Genomic DNA, 21,143 nt, shown 5'->3' with positions numbered 1-21,143 from the left:
TTTACTAGCCCTGATGATGTTACCTAGTTTGGGTAATGAAACGTCTGCAAGAAAACATTTTAAATGTTACATTTGAACTTTTAATATAAGACTTTACACGCCCAAAATGTAAGTAACTGTTATTTTTCGTTTAGGAGTAATCACATTATTTAATCTTGCTTAGCTTGGCTTTGTTTCGGTTTTAAAGGGGGCGGTAGCACGGCCTCATTTTTGGGGGGTGGGTGGGAGAAGAAAAACTCATTGGTTACCATGGCAACATTGCTTCCTGGTTAACTGAGAGGAGGGAGAGCGAGGCACTCTCCCTCGCCCCGCCCGGAATGATAGACTATGGGACGCTCTTTATCCTCCAGCCTCTCTAGGCGTGGGCGGGTGGATGGAGGCCCGGGTAGGGAGGGAAATAGGTAATGATCCCCACTTGAGACCAACTCGCCTCTTGCTCACCGTAGCTAGGGAAGGCCGCCGCCGGAGCCGAGCGATAAAATTGATTGGTTCAGGGAGTGCTCAGGCCATGCGCACTAAGCGGGCCTGGAACTGGATTGGGGCTTGAGGTGGGGAGGACCCTCCCGGGTTCTTAAAGGGCCAGCGCTTGGGAAGGAAGCTGCTGCAGCTACAAGATGGTAAGTTCACGAGACCTCTTGCCGTGGAATCGCGGTTCGGTTTTTTGTTTTATTTTTAGCGTTTGGGTCTTCATCTTTCTTTTTTTCCCGCCTTTCTTGCCATTATTTAAGCTCTAAAGAAATAGCCCCCTCCCAGCGATTGAATGGAGAATGAGATCCCCCGTCCCCCAAATCCAGCTAAATTGAATGCAGTGAGCTTGTTTTGTTACATATTGTGGCTTGTAAGCAACGTACGGGGTTCCCGAAAGCTTTGCCTAAATATTTGAAAAAGGCTTAAGGCGATGAAACTCCAATTACGGGGACGATCCACCAATTTTTGGTGGATTGATGCTCCTTTTTTAATGAAATTATCTCCAATTTCCCCTCGCGTCGGAAGGAAAGTGGGGGGGGCACTTTAGAATTGCTATTCTCTGCCGCCTCTTCAAAGAAAAAAAATAATCAATTCTTCTTGCAAAGGTAGGACTAAATTGCAATTTTCTTTCCTTATCTTGCTGGGTCTCTTTTCTAGCACAAGCGCTCATTTTTATCCGTCTTTATAGTTTTCTTCCCCTCCTCCTCTCCCATCATCAAAATAAATGGCTAGGATTTTGGAGCCCAGCACATCTGGGAGACGCTGCCTAGGGGAAAACGGATACTTTTCCCTCTAGTCCAGTTTTTCCCAACCTCAACCTGGCTGGGAAATTCTGGGAATTGAAGGCTACACCTCTTTCTCTTGAGATTGAGAAATGCGCTCTAGTCTCCATACTGTTCATCTCATCAACCCTTTCATGAAGTTTCAGATTGTTCATTGTGTCTCAAGTATTTAAAAAATACTAGTATAACTACCGTAATAGTAATATGAATAGCAATAACAATAATGGATTGTCCTATTGAACCATGAGAGTTGGTATTGACCACTACAGTGTAACCTGCTCTAGGAAAAGCCCCTTGAAATATTTTAAATTCATGCTCACAGGGAAATATTTGCGGTAAATTTGCACTTGTCATTCTTTTTCATGATTTGATGGAAAAAGGAGACATGAATGGCTTAAATTCCAGGAATGATTTGAGGCACATTTGTAGTCCTGATAGTGCAATTCGGCACCAAGCATTAAGTCTCATTGGGGAAAACGTCCATGGGATTCAACTTGAACTTTATCCTCTAATTAGGATCTGTTTCCTAAAAATTCCTGAAAGGAGAACTGTAACCCATGAGAATTGCTCTAGAGGTCTTGCAACTGACTGATTTGTGTTTATATGGGGGAAAATGGTAACTGATTTAAATAGGGTTTTCAGTATGTGTAACGCTAGAAGGAGTTGGCAAAATCTGATGTTATGGCACCTAAATGCTCCTTGTCAAGCAGGTGGCAGCAACTAGCCAACCTTGACTGATTATTTAGTTTTTGGATGAGAAATCATCTGAAAATCTCAGGATGTTAGACTGGAAAATAAAATAAAAAAACTGGAAGAAGGCAGTAGCAAACCATTTCTACATTGCTACCAAAAAATCCCAAATAAACTGATATGAATTGATGTCCATGAATTTACTAGGAGTTCACTTGAAGGAGATTTTATTATTTTATTATTGCTCCTTAGCTGTCCTGAGAAAGAATAATTTGAAGAGCTAATGTTTTTTTTTTTACTTGTGTTAAACCAAACCTCTGAGTATACTTATTTTCATTTATAAAAGTAATGGTATTACTGCTTATTATTCTGGTCCAAAAAGTATGGCCATTTTCTATCTATAGCCAATGTTGACAGATAGAAATCGTTTGTGTACATTGCAAGGAGAGATCGGTCTGAATGGCCTTGGGGCTCTTCATTGCCTTTCTCTTCAAATCCATTCCCTTGTGTTGTTGCAACTTCTAATTCCTAACTACAAATATTGCTTAATATTGAGGAATTTGACTTATCTCTTTGTGTGCTCAGAAGCTGTTGGTGAAACTTTAGCCTAATTGAAAAAAAACAAGACCTTTGTAATTCCAAGCTGTGTATTTGTGAGAGATTTTAAGACTTTGGTATGAAGAAATGCAGCACATGTCTTGTGTTTCTAAACCCATCAGATGTAGTCGGGATCTTCTTCCTGCCCCTAACTAGGAATTATGTGCTTTGAAGCAACTTTTCTTAGATGTTATGTTTCCTCAAAAATGCATGTTTAATGCATTATATATGCTTTGGAGGAATAGATGTAAGTTAAACAAAAAACAGTTCTTATCCAAAACGTTTTGCAATCTTTTGCAAAGGGAGAGGGGGGAAAAGGTCGATAAATTAATCTTCCTCCAATCCTGTGGTTTTTATACTGGCTCCTGCTATAGCACAGGACGGATACCTAATCTCTAAATAGAAAGATACAGAAGATGAAGACCTCTGAATCCATTTTATTCTTTTTCCTTGGCAACAAGATTGCGATACGCTGTTCTCATGCTCAAGGACTCCTTGCAGGCTCAGAACCTTCTGTTATAAGCAAATGGTTTTTTTTTTGAAATACTTGGTTTGCACATCATAACAAATGCCTGAAAGTCAATCTGTTCGGGAAACTCATTTGTGGCTTTTCTGGCTTAATGTAATTGTGTGCAATTGTAACTGCCAGGATATATTTTCATACAGCATTTATACACCGTGAGTATTGTAAGCATACAGTAAAATGGATTGCAGGTTGGGTTTATGAGCAACAGTTTTTTTAAAAAAAGAAATGTAATATCATCTGTTCTGATTTATTTGTGTAATATAGAATAATTGAATATCTGTTTTGCATATTCTGGAGACAGAGAAGTTCCCTGATGATGAGCTTTAGTATGAGCCCAAAAGCTTGAAAGAATAAACCTTTGGTCCCCGTGACTGATTTGATTGGATCCTGCAACATTTTCCAGGGACACGTATATTTGCCTTCATTTGCAATATCTATTTTGAATAATTTTGCCATTTAGTCCCTGAATAAAAACATCTGAATCACTTTAGTGTCCTAGTCTAGCATCTAGTCCAGCATATTCATGTTGGACAACCAGGTGCAGGAGTCTTCTTCTTTTGAAACCAGGTGCTTATGAGAAATCCAAAGCTCAACATAAACACATGGACTAATGTTTTCTTAATGTTGAAAATCATGCTACCTTGGTAACTGGAAGCAATATATAGCAGTTGTGACTAATAACTACTGTTCTCCATAAATTGTCTTATTTCCTTTTATAATTGGTGCCTGTTGCTACATTTATAGAAATTTTGTAGCTTAATTACCCATTTTGTGAAAATGCATAGCTTTTTATATTGGACATGGGAATCTCCAATTTGTTTATTGCAGAGTGAAAAGAAACCTGGGTTTGCTTAGCTGTCTAACTTAGTAACACATGCATTAGTTATGTTGGATCAGAGAGACTTGAAGTGTTGGCCTCCTTCCTGAGGTGGCTCACCTTGCCTACTGCAATGCTAGATCTGTAAAGTCCACAAGTTGCTCTTGACTGGCTTCACCCTGTATTAAATCATGGTTTTTTTTAACCATACGTTTCTGACTAAACAGTCACTACAGATGCATTCTAGCCAAAACCAAAGTAACATTATGGCTATGTAAAACATGTGAATATATCCTAGAATTACTACTAGGTCTTGCAGAAGTAAATCACATTAAACTCAATAAGATGTATTTCCTCAGAACTGTATTTAGCACTGCTGCCCATATTGAACTCTGATAACAAGCTGTGTGTTGGGAGATGTTGCCATGCAGTACTGGGAATAGTCAATTGCAAGTATTATCTATATATGGAACACCCCCCCCCCCCATCAAAATAATAATAAGGCAGATCCAGAAGACATCATGGTCTGGAAGGCAACCTGAGAGAGACAAAATGGGAACGTTAGGGAATTGGAATCATGGACAATCAAGTGAGAATAGTTTTTATAATCATAGTAAGATTCATTTCAGCTGAATGTGAGGATAGTGCATTCTGTTGCATACTTTACAAGACAAGCAAATGAAGGATTTGAAGAAGGAAAGAAAAGTAGCAATGTAGAGATTTTTTTGATGGCAGAGAACGTAGGAAATGCCAAGTGGAATTATTTGAACAAGTTAGAAACCTTTCAACAGCAAGGATGATCGAAGAGATGGCCACAAGCAGGAAAGCGTTGGGATACCAGAACGAGCCAATTTGGTCTAGTTGTTAAGGCACCAGGCTAGGGAGCGGGAGGCTGTGAGTTCACACTTTAAAAAACCCCAAAATATTGCCCAGCAAGCTTGGAAGCATGGCCAAAGGCAAGGGATGCTGGAACTGTTAATTGAACACCACCTGAAGGACCTTGTGTTCTCCACCCTAGAGTGTAGGAATGGGCAAGGCCATCAAGGATTTTGAGGGATGAAAAGGATAAGTATCTTTCCTCTAGTTATACTGAATTCACACTGTATGCGTCCTCTGATTGCCTGAAGCTTGATTTCTTTGACAGTTAATGCAGGAAAATAAAGAAAGTGAAAGTGTGAATAGCCAGACATCCTCAACTCAGATCCTTCCAAGTAGGCTGGACTACAACAACCCTCAGTAAGCCTCCACTATATATGCCAAAAGGATTTGTTAATGAGGTCTTGAACTCTCTCAACATTCCAAATATAATGAACTAAACTTATCTGGAGGGTAGCAGACTAGGAAACTGCAACACTTGTCCTCATGGATATTGTACTACATTCTCGTGTGTTTTTTTTTCTCCAAAATACTTGCTATAGCTTTTCTCTAAATAAGATTTTGCCTGATTTTTTTTTTTTAAATATGCATTGCATCTCCAACAGTTGAGGATTGGAGTGATATCTATGGCTGGAATCAAGAGATCTTTTGTTCATCTGTGCCTTTTCTCTTTCACTCCCCACCCCTCTTCTCTTTAGAGTGAATCCCTGGTGGTTTGTGATGTTGCTGAAGACCTTATAGAGAAGCTGAGAAAATTTCGTTTTCGTAAAGACACGAACAATGCAGCCATTATCAGTAAGCTGAAAGGGAGGGCTCACAACGCTCATAAAGGGGAATAATACAGACTCATGTTCTCTCCTCTGGCGGAAATTAACTTGGATTTTTGTTTCTGAATCAATATGTGTGTGTGTGTGTGCTCGTTCTTAGATGTGCTTCCAATACTTAAAGGCTTTTTAAAAAATGTGTATGTGCGCACACACACACACACACACAAGTTTTAAAAAGCCATTAAGTCTTGGAAGCAAATCTAGGAGCATTTAGTTGTACAGTTTTGCCCTATTTTGAGTTGCTTTGAGTACATTGTTGGTTTGAGTACAGTGTACATTTGTTTTGTGCAAACAAAATCACATAAAATCCACATTTCCTGTGTAGCATTTCTATTGTTTTGGTTGCATTTGAATTACACGTACAAAGTCTGCGTTGCAAAATTCCGAAGAGTGCAGACTTTGGCATACAAGTAGGTTAATTGTGTTTGGCATCCAGTGGGGAATGTGAGACTTCTGTTGGCTTCAGGACCACATCAGCTTTATGCAACATATCAAAGGCCTCACATTTCAAGGTTGGCCAGACTCTAAGCCTGTTTTCAGAAGGGATTTCAGAAGGTTAAGAGGGTGATACAGATGTTTTTAGCATTTGTAAATGGCAATGGTTCGATTAACAAAATGCACAAAACCCAAGCCAAACTACATATACAGGATTTTAATGCAGAAACAATAACATATATTGCCTTTGTTTGCTAGAGGGCTGTACTACCCTTGATGTGGCACACAAAGACCATTTAGATCATGGGTGTCAAACTCGTGGTGTTATGTTGCCGTCACGTGACGTTTCACGATGTTTTTCCCTTCGCAGAGCTGGGCTGGGTGTGGCTTGCGTGTGACGCATCCAGCCTGCAGGCCGCCAGTTTGACACCCCTGATTTAGATTTTTTTTAATCCCACCATTATTGTTTTTATAAATAAATTAAAGCAGTGTACATACCTAACGTTCCTTCTTATTCCAATGTAGGTAGGACCAGGATCCTTTGTGTAGCATTGGGGTGTTTAATGGAGAAATTGGTGCCTTAAATCTTTATGGGTTTTAACCAGGGTGGATAAAAATCAATGATTTTTTTTAAGAAATAAAAAAAAAATCAGATTTTTTTGATTTTTATCGAATTTATTTTAATAAAAAACTTTGGGGTAAAAATCTATCGTAAGATAGTTTTCTATTTAAGATACATAAATAATTTAGTTTATTCAGCATGAAATGGAGCTTAGTTATGTAGCATATATTCTGCAATACTGGGACTATCGGTGAGTCAACAGTGGGTCAAAGGAGTAGCAGAGATGACAGTTGTTCTTTAAAAATTATGATTTAAATTGAGTTGATTTAAATCAAGCCTTTTTACTAGTGATTTAAATCATGATTTAAATTGTGATTTAAATCAACTTGATTTAAATCAAATCCACCCTGGTTTTAACTAATAAATGGTTCAATAAATCTGGGTCTCAACTTCCCTGGAAAAATGCTGAGAGCCACAAATTAGATGAACATGGACCAGTCATAGTGTTCCTTCGATGAGTGCGAGTTCAATGAGTGAACTAGCTTGTGATAAAAGCTAGCGCAGCCTGATGACTACAGGTAGTCCTCAATTTACGACCACAATTGAGCCCAAAATTTATATTGCTAAGTGAAAAATTTGTTAAGTGAGTTTTGCCCCATTTTATGATTTTCCTTGCCACATTTGTTAAGTGAATCACTGCAGTTGTTAAGTTAGTAACACGGTTGTTGAGAGAATCTGGCTTCCCCATCGACTTTGCTCGTCAGACGGTTGCAAAAGGTGATCACATGACCCCAGGACACTGCAAATGTCATAAATGTGAGTCACTTGTCAAGGATCCAAATGTAGATCACATGACCATGGGGATCTGAAACAGTCGTTAAGTGTGAAAAATGGTCATAAGTCACTTTTTTCAGTGCTGTTGTAACTTCGAACGGTCACTAAGTGAGCTGTTGTAAATCAAGGACTACCTGTATTTGGAGATACTTTGTCTAATGGTCTTGTTGCATTCAGTTCAGGTGAAAGAGAAAAGCAGCCAGTAAAAAAAAAAAGGCATCTAAGTCAGTATTTCTCAACCTTGGAAGCTTGAAGATGGGTGGACTTCAACTCCCAGAATCCCCCAGCCAGCTGGGGGATTCTGGGAGTTGAAGTCCACCCATCTTCAAGCTTCCAAGGTTGAGAAACACTGATCTAAGTGAATGACAATAGTTTCCCCCCCCCCCCCCAGATAGCATAATTTAAATTAACTTTTTTTGTTTCCTTCTTTTCATTGTATAGTGAAGATTGACAAAGAGAAACAGCTGGTGGTTTTGGATGAAGAACATGAGGTATGTCTGTGTAAGAGGCAGAAGTAGCTTTTTGCTTTGCCAAGCTTAAATATATAAACGTTTTGTTTTTTTGCTAAACATGTTCTCAGTAGATACATTATTTATATATGTATCCAGCCAAAGAAAAATAAAGGATATTCTTGCACTAAACTAACAGGTCATCATAATCTGTTTTTTAAGTGCTGGTCGTTGACTATAAATACAGTTTTAAAATGAGTGAAGGCTGTAATAATGTATTGCATCTTGCCTATAAAGTACGTTGCTAAAATACTAGTTGTTGTTGTGACTCCTACAGGGCATATCTCCAGATGAACTAAAAGATGAGCTTCCAGAAAGACAACCTCGATATCCTTTATCAGTGATCAGAGTAATGTTTTGGTACATAGAAACAAGATTCTGATGTCATGTTTTGGTGCCCGAGCCAATAAGTTTATGTTGTGCTTCTTGGCATAAAGCAGGGATGGCGAACCTTTTCAGCACGAGTGCCCAAACTGGAATATGTGTGCATGCGCATGACAGAGCGCCAGAAACCCGAAAACCAACTGGCTGGTGTGCATGCCTGTTTTTTGGGCATTTTTTGGGCTGGTTTTTTGGCCATTTTCTGGGTGGTTTTTATCCCGAAAAACAGCCAAAAAATGGCCTGAAAAATGCCCCAAAACCAGGCCATTTTAGGGGGCGGTTTGGGGGCTGTTTTCCTGGCTGTTTTTCAGGCCGTTTTCAGGTTGTTTTTTTGACCGTTTTCCAGGCCATTTCCAGGCTGTTTTCAGGGCATTTTTCAGGCCATTTTTGGGCCATTTTCAGGTCGTTTTTTGGGCTGTTTTCAGGCCATTTTTGGGCTGTTTTCAGGCCATTTTTTGAGCTGTTTCCAGGCCTTTTTTGGGGTGTTTTCAGGCTGTTTTTGGGGTGTTTTTCAGGCCTTTTTTGGGGTGTTTTCAGCCGTTTTGGGGTGTTTTCAGGCCGGTTTTGGGGCTGTTTTCAGGCCGGTTTTGGGGCTGTTTTCAGGCCGGTTTTTGGGCTGTTTTCAGGCCGGTTTTTGGACTGTTTTCAGGCGCCTGTGAAGACCAGCTGGCCGGTGCACATCTGTGTGCCGGAAACCAGAAGAGCAGCTGGCGACGGCATGCGTGACCACAGAGAGGGCTCTGTGTGCCACCTCTGGCACACGTGCCGTAAGTTCACCATCATGGGCATAGAGGCTAGAGGTTAATGAAGCTATGCAGAGCTTTCTTAGAAACTCACTTCTGGCATTAGTGTCCAGGAAGGGAAGAGATTTATAGTAGGTGAAAGAGCTTTATTTCCAAACTGGGTTCATGCATTGCTCCAAACCAGACTATAGTTTATTTGATTTTAGCTTAGGGTGTATGTGAACCGAGCCAGCTGTGGAATATTCCACAACCCACACTTAAGTTCCCTAGTTTCCTTACCTTTAGAACACATTCATTGTCTATAGCTACAAGTACCAGCATGATGATGGGCGAGTCTCTTACCCACTCTGCTTTATCTTCTCAAGTCCAGTTGGTAAGTTAAACTCCAGTGAAGTAATGTGCAAACTGTCTTCAGTAGAAATAAAAATATGGCTGCCATTGAAGATAAAAAGTACTTAAGGATGTGTTAAAGTTTTTCATTTTGATTAGCTGGGAAAAGTTCATGTTGTTTGGCTTCTGAGTGTCATTATATTTGTGTTGTGTCAACAAATTCAGAAGATAAACAGTGCTGAAGCCTATCTCAGTAACAGTTGTAGGAACAATAGGACAAGGAGTCTATAGCAATAGCATGTAGACTTATATACTGCTTCACGTGTTTTATAGCCCTCTCTAAATGGTCTCTATAGAGATCATCAAGTGACGGATTATCAGAAAAGGGAGTGAAAACAAACACACAGAATGGCTGTAGACCTTGGTAACAATTTTGTTAGCTAATGGGGATGCAGTTGTTTTCAGTCTCACCAGGACTGCAGAAAAAATTTAAATGCTTCTTTAATGAAATTTGTAAAAACCTCAGCAACTTTGCACTTTATTGTACGTTGAGTTGATGAATAACTTTTGATAGCAATTGGATTTTGAAATGTAAGGGAATTTCTCATTCCCTGATTCCAAAATTCCACAAGACTGGAAAAAATCTAACAGGCATTCTGGTAATCCCTGGATAGTATTTAGAGGAGTTGGGAATAACAACTAGGAGTGGCATTCCCAACTCCTCTAAATATCATCAAGGAATCAGCAGAATGCCCATATTAGATTTTTTCCAATCTTGTGAAATTTTGGAACCCTACAAGAGGTCTTATGAGATCTTGTAGAAGCATATCAACATCTCAAACTCTAAGCAAGAAGTTGAAAAGCGTACAAGTTGGAGAGGACCTTTCACTAAGCCATAATGGCTTTTGTTTAGTTTGGTTTAATATATTTTGTGAAGCAAGTGGTTGTTGATTGTAAATCATGGAGATGACTTAGTATTACGTGAGAACCTTTATAAATAAAACAATAGCTTAGCACCATTGGCATCTGCAGTAGTCAAATAATGCACATACATTATGATGTCATAGCGGAAATATAATTTTGCATCATTTATATAATGACATCATGATGCACATTCTGACTTACAAGACAATATGTCAACACTGAGTATGTATTATGTTAAGGGCTAGTATGCCAAATTAACACAATGGGTGAACACTGAATGAATGTTAATGGTTTATGTACCAAATTAGTTACTTAAGATATATTTCCTTACATCTTAAATTACCATCTCTTCAGCACAGGGCTAATAATGGTCTGCTGTAATGTAAATAATAAGAATCACTCAGTAATGTGTGTAAACTTTTAAAGTGATTTTTAGAACATTCGGTAGATGCTTATTATATGTTTCCAATCTGACAAGCTGGTGTAGACTGTGGAACATATGTTCTGTGTTGAATGCTTTTGGTGTATATGAATAGAATTGGCAGCTGATGTCTTCAGTAAATATCTTTTTACTAGCTCAAAGAGGATAGTGAAATAAGTAAATGGTTGATCAGATTTCATATTCAATATGAACCTGTAGAGTGCTAGGCAACCTGGTGCCCTCCTATAACCCCTGTTAGTAAAAGATTATAGAAGCCATAACCCCAAACATCTATAGAACATGAAGTTGTGGATTTTGGTTTATTTTATAAGCATGTATTCAAGCATCTATAGAATGCTTTTCAACCTTCAAGCACAGATATATATTATATTCAATAAGCAGAAATAAAAACATCAGCCCTTAAACTAAAGCATTAAAATAAACTAAATTAAACGAAATCAACATTTCTTAAGATTTAAAACCCCAAACTAAGGAGGCTGCCACAGAAAAAGTTCTGACCTAGTGCCCACCAATACTGTACTTGTAATAGTTTTAGATATAGACTGTAAAGTATAGGCCTATTCAGAGGGCAAAAGGCAGCCTGGCCTTTTCAATATTTTCTAAGCAAATAACTACTTTATTTGTTAAATAAAGTTATTTAACAAATAACTACTGCTACTGCTAACTGAATCTTTCTTAGTGTGCAGAATTATCTAATCAAATTTTCTCCAAGCTGACGTTTTCGAGATGTGTTGGAAGACTTCAACCCCTCCTAGTTTGTGAGAATTGGTCTGATACATCTGGAAATCATTAGATTGGGAAAGTTGTTATGTTAATTTTAAAGCAGCAAGTAGGATAAGGAAAAGACCAGTTGTTTCTTGCATATGCAGTAAGAACTGAGGACAAGTAGCCAAATAGACTGACTAATGTGGTTTTATTTGTCTCTGTTTGCCTGCCTCCCTTTTTACAATTATAGGGTGTAAGCCTGAGCAACAGATGATGTATGCTGGCAGCAAAAATAAGTTGGTGCAAACAGCAGAACTCACAAAGGTAAAACTGAAACAAATCTTGGATGCATTTGTTGTGAAGTTGATGTATTCCCTCTTGCCCTTAAAGAGTCTGTCAATTCAAATTCTAATATTTGCAGGATGTGCATAATCCGGTACTTAACCAAAATTTTGATCTCAAGAGAAAACTGAACTTTGTAACATGTACTATGTAATCTTTCTGAAATTGCTATTCTCCAGGAGGGCTTCACATGCAGCTCTATGCTCATTGTCGATTTGGCTGGTTAATGTTGACCTTTATGCAAATTGATATTTTATTTGGTTTCCTGTAGCCATAGGTGGCAAATAATGGTTCTGGGATGCAAGTAGTACATCCTTGGAGTGCTCTTTGAGCATAAGTTTGAGAAACATCGAACTATAGCAGGGGTATCAAGCTCACATCATCACGGTGGCATCACGTGACGTATTGGGATTCCCCCCCCTTCAGTAAACTGAGTGTGGCCGTGGCCAGTGCATGATCCATCTGGTCCGTGGGCCGGGAGTTTCACAGCCCTGATCTAGAAATCACAAAATAACTACAACTGCTTCATTCATCCTTCCTTTCCAGCTGTGTATTTCTTTTTCTGCTTCAGGAACCTGGTGTATCCCAACAGATTTTTGTGGGCAACTTAGTGCATTCCATTTTTCTTGGGCTCCTTCAAGAGGCTGATGCACATCCAAAGTATTTTTGAGCACCAGTTTTCAGTATAGTATAGTGCAATATTAATGCAATTTCAGGGATTTTCATTCAATCGCATAGAATGTGAAGGATGTTTTTATAGTTTTCTTATGTATAATGTACACTGAAGATGGCATTTAATTTCATTGTACAAGGTGCAATGACAAAGTACTACTACTACTACTACTACTACTACTACTGTAAAGAACTGGGCCACTTTATATTACACTTCCATATAGTTGACTTTCATCTTTTTTCCATTCCTAACTGGTGAGCGTGAGGAGACTATCCCAGGCTTTAAGCCACAGATGATCTTTGCATGACTCAGTGTTCTCCCTCATAACGATTAATGCATCCATACACAGAAAAAATTAAAATGCTGGGGACAAGGTTTTGACTTAGATTCCTCCTTGATCTGCTGTCCAAGGAAAGAATGGATTTCTATCATATAAGACTTACCTGCAACTGAAAAGATTCTGTCTTGATCTTGAGTATCCCGTTTCTGTGGGAAATAAATCCTAGGATCGTACCGTAGTTTGATCTGCTGGTACGCTGTTTTGAAGGCTCTGTACCGAATGGCAATTTTTTTTTTTAAAGATGTCCAACTTTAGCAGTTTCTAGGTCGAAGATAGATGATCGTGTGCTTTTTCCTGGACAAATTTATCTGCATCAGTAGTAGTTGTTGATTTCTAAAAAAGTTAAATTAAAAATGCATTATGTAATATCTGTTCCTTATTCCCTTTTGGAGTAGATGATTTCTCTTTTTGGCTTAGTACATACAGCATGCTAAACCATAATATAATTGGTTTAGGTTTGGCTTTTAGTGGGTTGTATCAACATAGTCAACTGTCGCTTATCCTTTTAACCATGTTTTTTTATTTTAAAAAGTTTTTTATTAATCATTCAAAATTAAAAACATCGGACATAGATATGACATCACTGGTTCTAAATATCTTCCAGCACTTTAAACTAATACAAATTATGTTAAAGTTAATATTATAATTCTTTAACCTTATACGTTATTTATACACATCATACTAACAATCTATATCATATTTCTACACAATTATACATACTTGTCTATTAATCTATACCTGTACCTATTTATGCAATTTGCATACATATTTATCTGTCATAACGTATATATTTCTCATCCAACACTACACCTTGTCTCGGCTATCCTCCTTTTATCTAGCCATTCATCAAATTTTTTCCAGATTATATAGTACTGTGTTTCACATTTATCCTTGAGCTCCAAGGTAAGTCTGTCCATTTCTTTTAACCATGTCTTAATGTAGTTGCTGAAGCTCTTTTTGTTTGTTTTTTTCCTCAGGTATTTGAAATCAGGAATACAGAAGATCTGACTGAGGAATGGCTTCAGGAGAAGCTTGGCTACTTCCACTAAAAGAAGGATTAAGCATTCCATCCAATTCAAACTGGAACCAGATATGACTCCTGCTTTCTAAACCTAACAAAAATGCACTGTACTTACAGTTGTTTCCTGCAATGTTTGTATGTATGTACATATATATGTATATATTTGTCTGTGCAAAATTTATATACACGAGGGGAAGAAGTATCTCCTGCTTAACCAAACTTTGCCCAGGATTATTCCTTTCCTTCTAATTGTTTAAAAGGGAACAATTTTCTTCCTGCAGGGATAATTTTTTTTTCTTTTTGCACATACATGACTAATATTTCTATCTGGACTAATCAGAACTGGTACTTGTTTACAACTCTGGGACAGAATCTCCAAAGGGACACATTGTGCACTAGCTCTTGTTTGTATCAATGGACTGTGTACTCAGTCAAATATTCTGGAAACTTACAGCAGATTTTTCCCCCTCTTGAGCTACAAGTGCATCTTCTTTTAATAGAAACTGGACATTAATAACTAATAACTGGACCTAATGCTATGTGAAAATAACACTGAATCCAGTGTCATGAAAACGTTGGAATTGGGCCCAATTTATTTTAGGATAGATACTTTAGTATGGTTCCTAACATCTCCAGATGGGCCTTTTCTTTTCTCTTAAAAGAACCCCAATTATTTTGAACCTTATATTTCCACTTTGGGTCAAAGGTTTAACACTATTTTTGTGTATGTAAAGGATAGCATTTTTACTAATCAAATAGAAAGTAGATTTAAAGCAACCTCTTAAGGGCTTGGTCACATACCGTAGTGGACTTCCTTTCCAAAAGTCTTTATATGTAGATCTATTAATATGAAAGTCTTGACTTTTCTGGACTTTTTATGCAAGCACTTCTCAATCTGTGTGCCTTTAAAAAAATATCTATCAAATGATTGTAAGAAAGTCTTACACTGCCATTTTTTTTTAAAAAAATACTAAATTTGATACAGGTTAACTTTGCCTAAAAATATCTCCCTAGTAGCGTCTGATAGCTTAATCTCTCTTTCCATTAACTTCAGCTGTAGGTGCATACACTCTGATTTATACTGCTATGATTTAAGGCAAAATGCTCTGCCTGGCTAAAAGAAAATTAAAAGTCAACACATACTCTGAGGTTAATCAGCGTCCACCACATCTCTGCATTCTGTTTCTCAATAGATGGGGCTGTGTGTGTGTGGGTGCCTGGATTCTTACAAATGCAGCAGAGGAAAGAAGTAATCTATAGCATGCAGAATTTGGCTTCCTTAACTACCTTGGTTTCCTTTTTGTACGTTAAATATATGTAGCCAATGCCTTCTCTGAAGCCAGAGGAATATCCATTGGGGGAGAGCAGTGTTTCGATGTCATTCTTAACATCTTGTGTTTCTCCTTGACTGGACCTTGATATACAGATCATATACATATACAGATCAAAGAATCCCATCCTCTTTAATCAGCAGCTTGAATTACTTAGCTGCAAAACTTGATTCTCCCTTCAATGGATGATGTAGCCAATAAACTGGCAATATGATCTTTAGAGACAGACAGGTAAGGCGTTTCCTGTCTATTGTTGTTATGGTTTACCTAGGAATGAGGTTTCCTAAGACTAGAGGTAGCCAAATGTAAACTGACAAAGGAGCAGAAAGATATGCTGTTTCCCAAACTGATAGTTAGTTGATCAAACTCTACATCGGCATGATGCACTATACGTGGATTATAACTGCAACATTCCAAAATCTCAACATTATCCTAGGTCAGGGGTGTCAAACTGGTGGCCCAGAGGCCACGCGCAGGCCACACCCACCCCAGTTCCGCGCAGGGGAAGAAAAACATCGCAATACATCGCTTGACGGCAACATGATGCTGCGAGTTTGACACCCGTGTCCTAGGTCATCTAGTTGGGCAAAATGTCAGATTCTGTATACCGAATCTGATACCGGTTGGCATTAATGGGATTATATCTCTGGTAATATGATTTCTTGATACGACTCTTGGAAGCATCCCCCCACCCCACCTCCAAATACTTTAAAGAGTCCAAGAATTTCTCATTGCCAGGACAAAGGAAGAAGTAGTAGCTTTTACATTTTAGTAGACTAGTTCTTGTTCATTTTAGATAAACCATGCACTGATTGGGTTATGCGTTTTGGGCATCTGAGTATGTTGCCTAATTCTGCAAGCAGCTTACCTGCATAGAATTGGGCTGGTCATTTTAAAGAGGACAGTTATTACTGATAGGCAAAACTGCTATGCTTAAAATAACATGTTGAGGCAGACTATTATTAAATGACATAGAAAAATATTAGCTATCTTTTTTTTTCTTTCTTTAATGGCTGTCTTCTGTCTTTGTTAGTAGGAAAATATAATCCATTTTGGGCATTTGTTTTTGTTTTATATAATTTTAAACATAGACACTTCCCATTCTTTTCTGTAGGAGAGGGAGAACTCTTTTGTGGAGTGGGAGTGAGAGAACCATCAATATAAATATACTTTAAAAAATTACACGAATATCTTAGGATTTTTCTAGAGATTTACCCTGCAAATAAGCCTCCAAAAATGCACACTTTAATAGTATTTCTATTACTTGATAGGATTTATTTAAAGAGCTGTTCTGAAGCCACTCTGGGCTCCTTGGAGGAGGAATATTTGCATTCACCATATAAACTGTTATTTCTATGCAAGACTTGGAACTGAGGTTCTAGTTGCTTGGGAGTTTGTGAAAGTGACTATAAATAACCTAAAGTAAAACTTGTACTCTCTGAGAAAGTAAAAACCCAGATTTTTATGTCATGAATGCTACATTGGAAGAATAAATTTAATTCAGAATAACCCTTCCAATGAATCATGTCTGGGGGAACCCTCTGTAAATGATTTTGCAATGGATCATTTAAGCTCTGGTCTAATTGTTCCATCTTGAATGGCATTACAATGAACTGCAGCTGTGTTATCCCTAAACTATTAATAGAGTACAATAGTACAGAGGCTGTTTTACATGGATATTGAGAGGGAGTCAGATTTGTTCTTTGGTTGAAGGAGGATATACATAGAAATCCTTTATGTACCAAATATGTCTGAAGATTCTTTTGTGCTTATCTGCCTTCTTTACCACTCTTTTGTTAAGTTTTTTTTAAAACCAGTGTTTTTTCTAGGAATATTTTTTCTTAAGCGACTGACTGCAGTCCCTCATCTAAGATTATAATCCTGGGATGCTCTTAATTTGAATGTTTTTTTTTCTCCCTTTTATTAGAGCAGACTCTTAATCAGCTCAAGAATTGTACTCAGCTTTTTGTGAATCATATTCCAGAGTTAGTGAAGTTTGGTTCAGTTTTGGATAAGTGTCAAGAGTTTTAAGAAGTAAATTGTAAATCACCCATTTTGCCAGTTCAATACTCCAGAAAGCAGAAAAGGGGGGAAGATAATTCAGTCTTGAAGTGCTGCTAAAAGAATTGTTGGTGTGCCCACTGTTACATGGTGTTCCTGCGCCATATTTGTGCCCCTCTGGTGTAGGATAAAATGGAGGCTGAAGAGAGTCTGGAAGATGAATGATTTGTCAGAAGCATTTAAAAATTAGGAATACTGTTCAGTTCTCTGTAAAGTTTGGCAAGAAAAACATAGGTAGCTGAACACTCCTTGGAATTATGTTTGGTCAAAGTTGGTGAAGGAAATTGCAGGCTTGATTTTCGGTTTAAAGAGATTGAGACTAAACTCCACAATTTGGAAGCTGTTGTCTTTTCTAAGCAATTGCTTGTCTCTACCCCACCACAATATTTCATTCTGTGATGTCTTTGGGGCATTATGATGTGAACTATAGTTATTCCTAAATGGAATTCTGTTTGCAGCCTGGAAACACTGACATCTTCAGCTAATAGGAGAGGATTTTTTTCCTGCTCCTCCCCTTCTCTATTTGGATTTTGAAGGAGCAACATGTGAAGAATTTCCATCAAAACATGTAGCTGTAACAACTTTTTGAATACTAACTTGTTTTTAAATCAAATTTTCATATGGATGTTTTAATATAGTGGGATGATAAATTTCTAACAATGGTTCCATTTCTGGTCTTTTTCTGGTAGTACTTCTCATTAATCTTTTATAGATTAGAATTGTCAATATTTCAAAATGAGGCCAAATACTTGGTTTTGAATTTCTTTTTTCCCCCCCTCAAGCCTTTTCACATATTACATATATACATAATACATGTTTGTTGTAGCATATAAACAACAGGAAGATCCAAGCAAAAGGGAAGAATCACAGAATACATGTGCTTTTAATATTCACGTTGCAATTGTATGAATCAATTGTTTGAACATATTCCCCTTTTCCTGTAAAAGCTTTTTTGAACTTTAAAAAAATCATATCTTTATGCTTTATTGATAGTGCCGTATTCACTGGATAAAATGTGAAACTGGCATTTGTGAATCAATCTGTTAATCAACATTGATCAGCTTTTGTGAAAGCATGTGGGATTTAATTCATTCTTCTCTGTTGTGACCCTTTCCAGATGTGTTGAGTGGCACCAGATTAGGGAGTTGATCTAAGTGAATAGACATGGCTTGTTATGTTCACGGAAGAATCGTTGTTTCCCCCTCACTGATGGAAGGTTATGTTCTTGTGTGAAACAGGTGAAAAGGCTTTCATAGCATGCAGGGTTTTTAAAAAAATGAGAATCAGTCTACTAATAAAACTGGGTAGATTGCTAAAGTCCTGATAGTTCTGCACTATTTTATATGTTGAAATCAGATCAGTACTATATGAAACATATTTTAGGGAAATGAATATGGTACCTAATTTGGGGGCAGTAATTTGATGTGCACATTGTAAATGTACAAAATTGCAAAGCTATTGAGAAAGGATCATTGAGGATAAAGGTGAACCAAGCCAATTATAGCTCACTTACCATCCCCTCTAGTTGTACCTGAAACGTATGAGCTGTAGCATCCATAGTTCAGCCTTCCTTGACCCAACCTTCCTTTTGGGCCTTCCGCACAGAATTCTACAATCCCAAGTATTTTAGCTAGTATATTTGTTGGAAATTCAAGGGCATATGATCTGGAGGATGCCAGCTGGGGTAGGCCATTAGTTCTGGTTCAATATATTGTTAACTCTGCCCACAATCTAGAGTTCGATCCTGACAGACTCAAGATTGACTCAGCCTTCCATCTTTCCGAGGTCAGTAAAATGAGGACTCAGAATGTTGGGGTCAATATGCTGACATTGTACACCACTTAGAAAGTGCTGTAAAGCATTATGAGTAGTATGGGTAGCAGTATGTAAATCTATTGCTCTTGCTAGAATCTGGTTGAATAACCTACCCCAGTTGGCACTCTTCTGATATATCCAGACTCTAGGTCCTTGAATTTCCAACAGGTATAATTCATTTTTTTAAAGTAGCTTGGAATTCTATCCCCAACACATCTGGAGGGTGCCACGTTGGAGAAGATAATGTGCATTGATCGCTGGAATATCAGTCTTTTCTAGCCAATCTGACAAAAGCTGCAGATTGAGCCCAGGACTACTCTTTCTTGCTTCACTCAACTCCCCTGTCCAAATTGTTAGTGAGGATATTGGTCTCTTTACAATAATATATTACCAAGTATTGACTTAATATAATTAAACATTGCTAATGCTGAAAAGTTATTCTGTATGAGATAAGAGCAACAGTATTTTATAGAAAGGAAAATGTACCCAGATCTTGAGTGGCAACTGCAATATGTACTTTTATTGTTCACTGAGCAGATTGACTGACTGACTGACTGGAGAAGTCCTGACATTTCTGTGAAACTATCCAGCTTGACAGGTGTTGCAGTGATTGGGGTATTTTTTAATGTTCTGCTTAGTTGATTTTGCATGTTTTTTAAAATCATCATTTTCTTTTTGTTTGGAAAAGCATGGAGCTTGTATTGGTATCAATGATCATACAATGTTAATAAAACCTGTCAAACTCCCTGTCTTCTATTTTTAATGTGATAGAATAAGTTTAAAGCTGGGGGGGAAAAACCCCCAAAGGTAGCCTGGCAAAAAGAACATATAACCTTTGAACAAGAGTTCTTCCTATCAAGGATCTCCCCTTTGACAATAATTTGATTGGGCTGTTTAAGATAAAATAACAGGATGGGGTGCTGACCCAATTTGGGTATATATAGTTAGCTTTTGACAAATGAGGAAGTTAGCCTCTGCTTGTATTGAATACAAATTGCCATTTCTTCTATCCAAACCATTGAAGGAAGTATTTGTAAAAGAAAAAGACAGGCGTTCAAGTCTGCAGAACAAATCTGGCCAGACTATTAGTTTTTTAACTTAGTTATTGTCCTGGTGGTATATCAGGCTCATTTTTTGCACATGCTCAGGAGAAAATGTTATTGAGGTTTCAGGCATTGAATACAGGCTTTTAAAGAAGTTCTGGGACCAATTAGACTCATCTGTCATTCTGATCTGGGGGTGATACTGAATGTTTCGACTTATAAGTGGATGACGTTTGCTAGGAATTCAGGGAGGTGAATATCAGATTTAGGAAGATCTGAGCACCACACAGGGATGTAGCTGGAGATCAACGTTTACCGTAACTAACTCAGAAAGACATCTTGTGAGATACAGTGGGATATTCCATGTGAAAACTTCAGCATGTTTTTCCACAGTGGAAAGATCTAGAAAACAAGCTTGTATTTCCAGAGTTGTGTTGTTTACCTGAGTAAAATATTCTGTGTAATTTTGAGGGCTTCATCTTAAGAAATCAGTACTTCGTTATTTACAGACATAATCCACATCATGAAATTATTGGTCACTGGATGTGTTCATCAACAAATCTAAAAAAGAGCAGATAAGTCCAAAGAAACGAAATGGATCTTTTATGATCTTCCTTGGAACACTTGGGCGAACAACACAATAAATAGGAAATCTGGGAGATTACCTCTAAAATGTTATTAAGAAATGCTTTTACATGCATGCAAACAATCCCTCCCCCCCACTGATTTCCAGATTTGCTATACCAGAAGTTGATCTCAAAATAATTGGATACTGAGGAAAAAAACTGAGATCACCTTTCCAGAAGGTAATCTCTCTTCACCCTCAAAAACTTATATTTGTGGCAGGTGCCTGATGGGCAGATCCTACTTCAATTCCTGTTCCTTGGAAAATTGCTGGCACACACTCCAACCATGAACTGTGGATGACTGAGAATCTCTACAGACCTTTAGCTATACAATTTGGGATGAATACCCTTTGAATGGTCTGGGAGGAATTTTTCCAGAGGAAAAATTGCAGACTACAGGAACTACTCAGGTGACCCTGAGGACACAGATAAACCTCCAAGTG

The 21,143-nt window shown here is 37.9% G+C and overlaps 1 protein-coding gene across 1 annotated transcript; it reads left to right on the top strand.

The window, feature by feature from the left end:
• The first annotated feature begins 362 nt into the window (after positions 1-362).
• GMFB (glia maturation factor beta) lies at positions 363-19,776 on the top strand. Its single transcript, XM_087895207.1, has 7 exons — positions 363-617; positions 5,455-5,551; positions 7,856-7,905; positions 8,201-8,252; positions 9,340-9,420; positions 11,699-11,772; positions 13,781-19,776. The coding sequence occupies exons 1-7, from the start codon at positions 615-617 to the stop codon at positions 13,850-13,852; spliced, it is 429 nt and encodes a 142-aa protein (XP_087751333.1). The 5' UTR covers positions 363-614; the 3' UTR covers positions 13,853-19,776.
• Positions 19,777-21,143: the final 1,367 nt, after the last annotated feature.

The sequence above is a fragment of the Pantherophis guttatus genome, chromosome 1 (genome assembly GCF_059756535.1).
Source record: "Pantherophis guttatus breed Tessera chromosome 1, ASM5975653v1, whole genome shotgun sequence".
Taxonomy (NCBI): domain Eukaryota; kingdom Metazoa; phylum Chordata; class Lepidosauria; order Squamata; family Colubridae; genus Pantherophis; species Pantherophis guttatus.
The sequence above is the reverse complement of the archived record's forward strand: the minus strand, read 5'-3'. Positions and strand labels throughout refer to the sequence as shown.

Bases quoted from the DNA above. Each gene is read 5' to 3' on its own strand.
- GMFB (XM_087895207.1), top strand. The intron at 7,906-8,200 runs GTATGTCTGTGT...TGACTCCTACAG, and splicing joins TTTTGGATGAAGAACATGAG to GGCATATCTCCAGATGAACT. The intron at 8,253-9,339 runs ATCCTTTATCAG...TTTAGAACACAT, and splicing joins TCCAGAAAGACAACCTCGAT to TCATTGTCTATAGCTACAAG.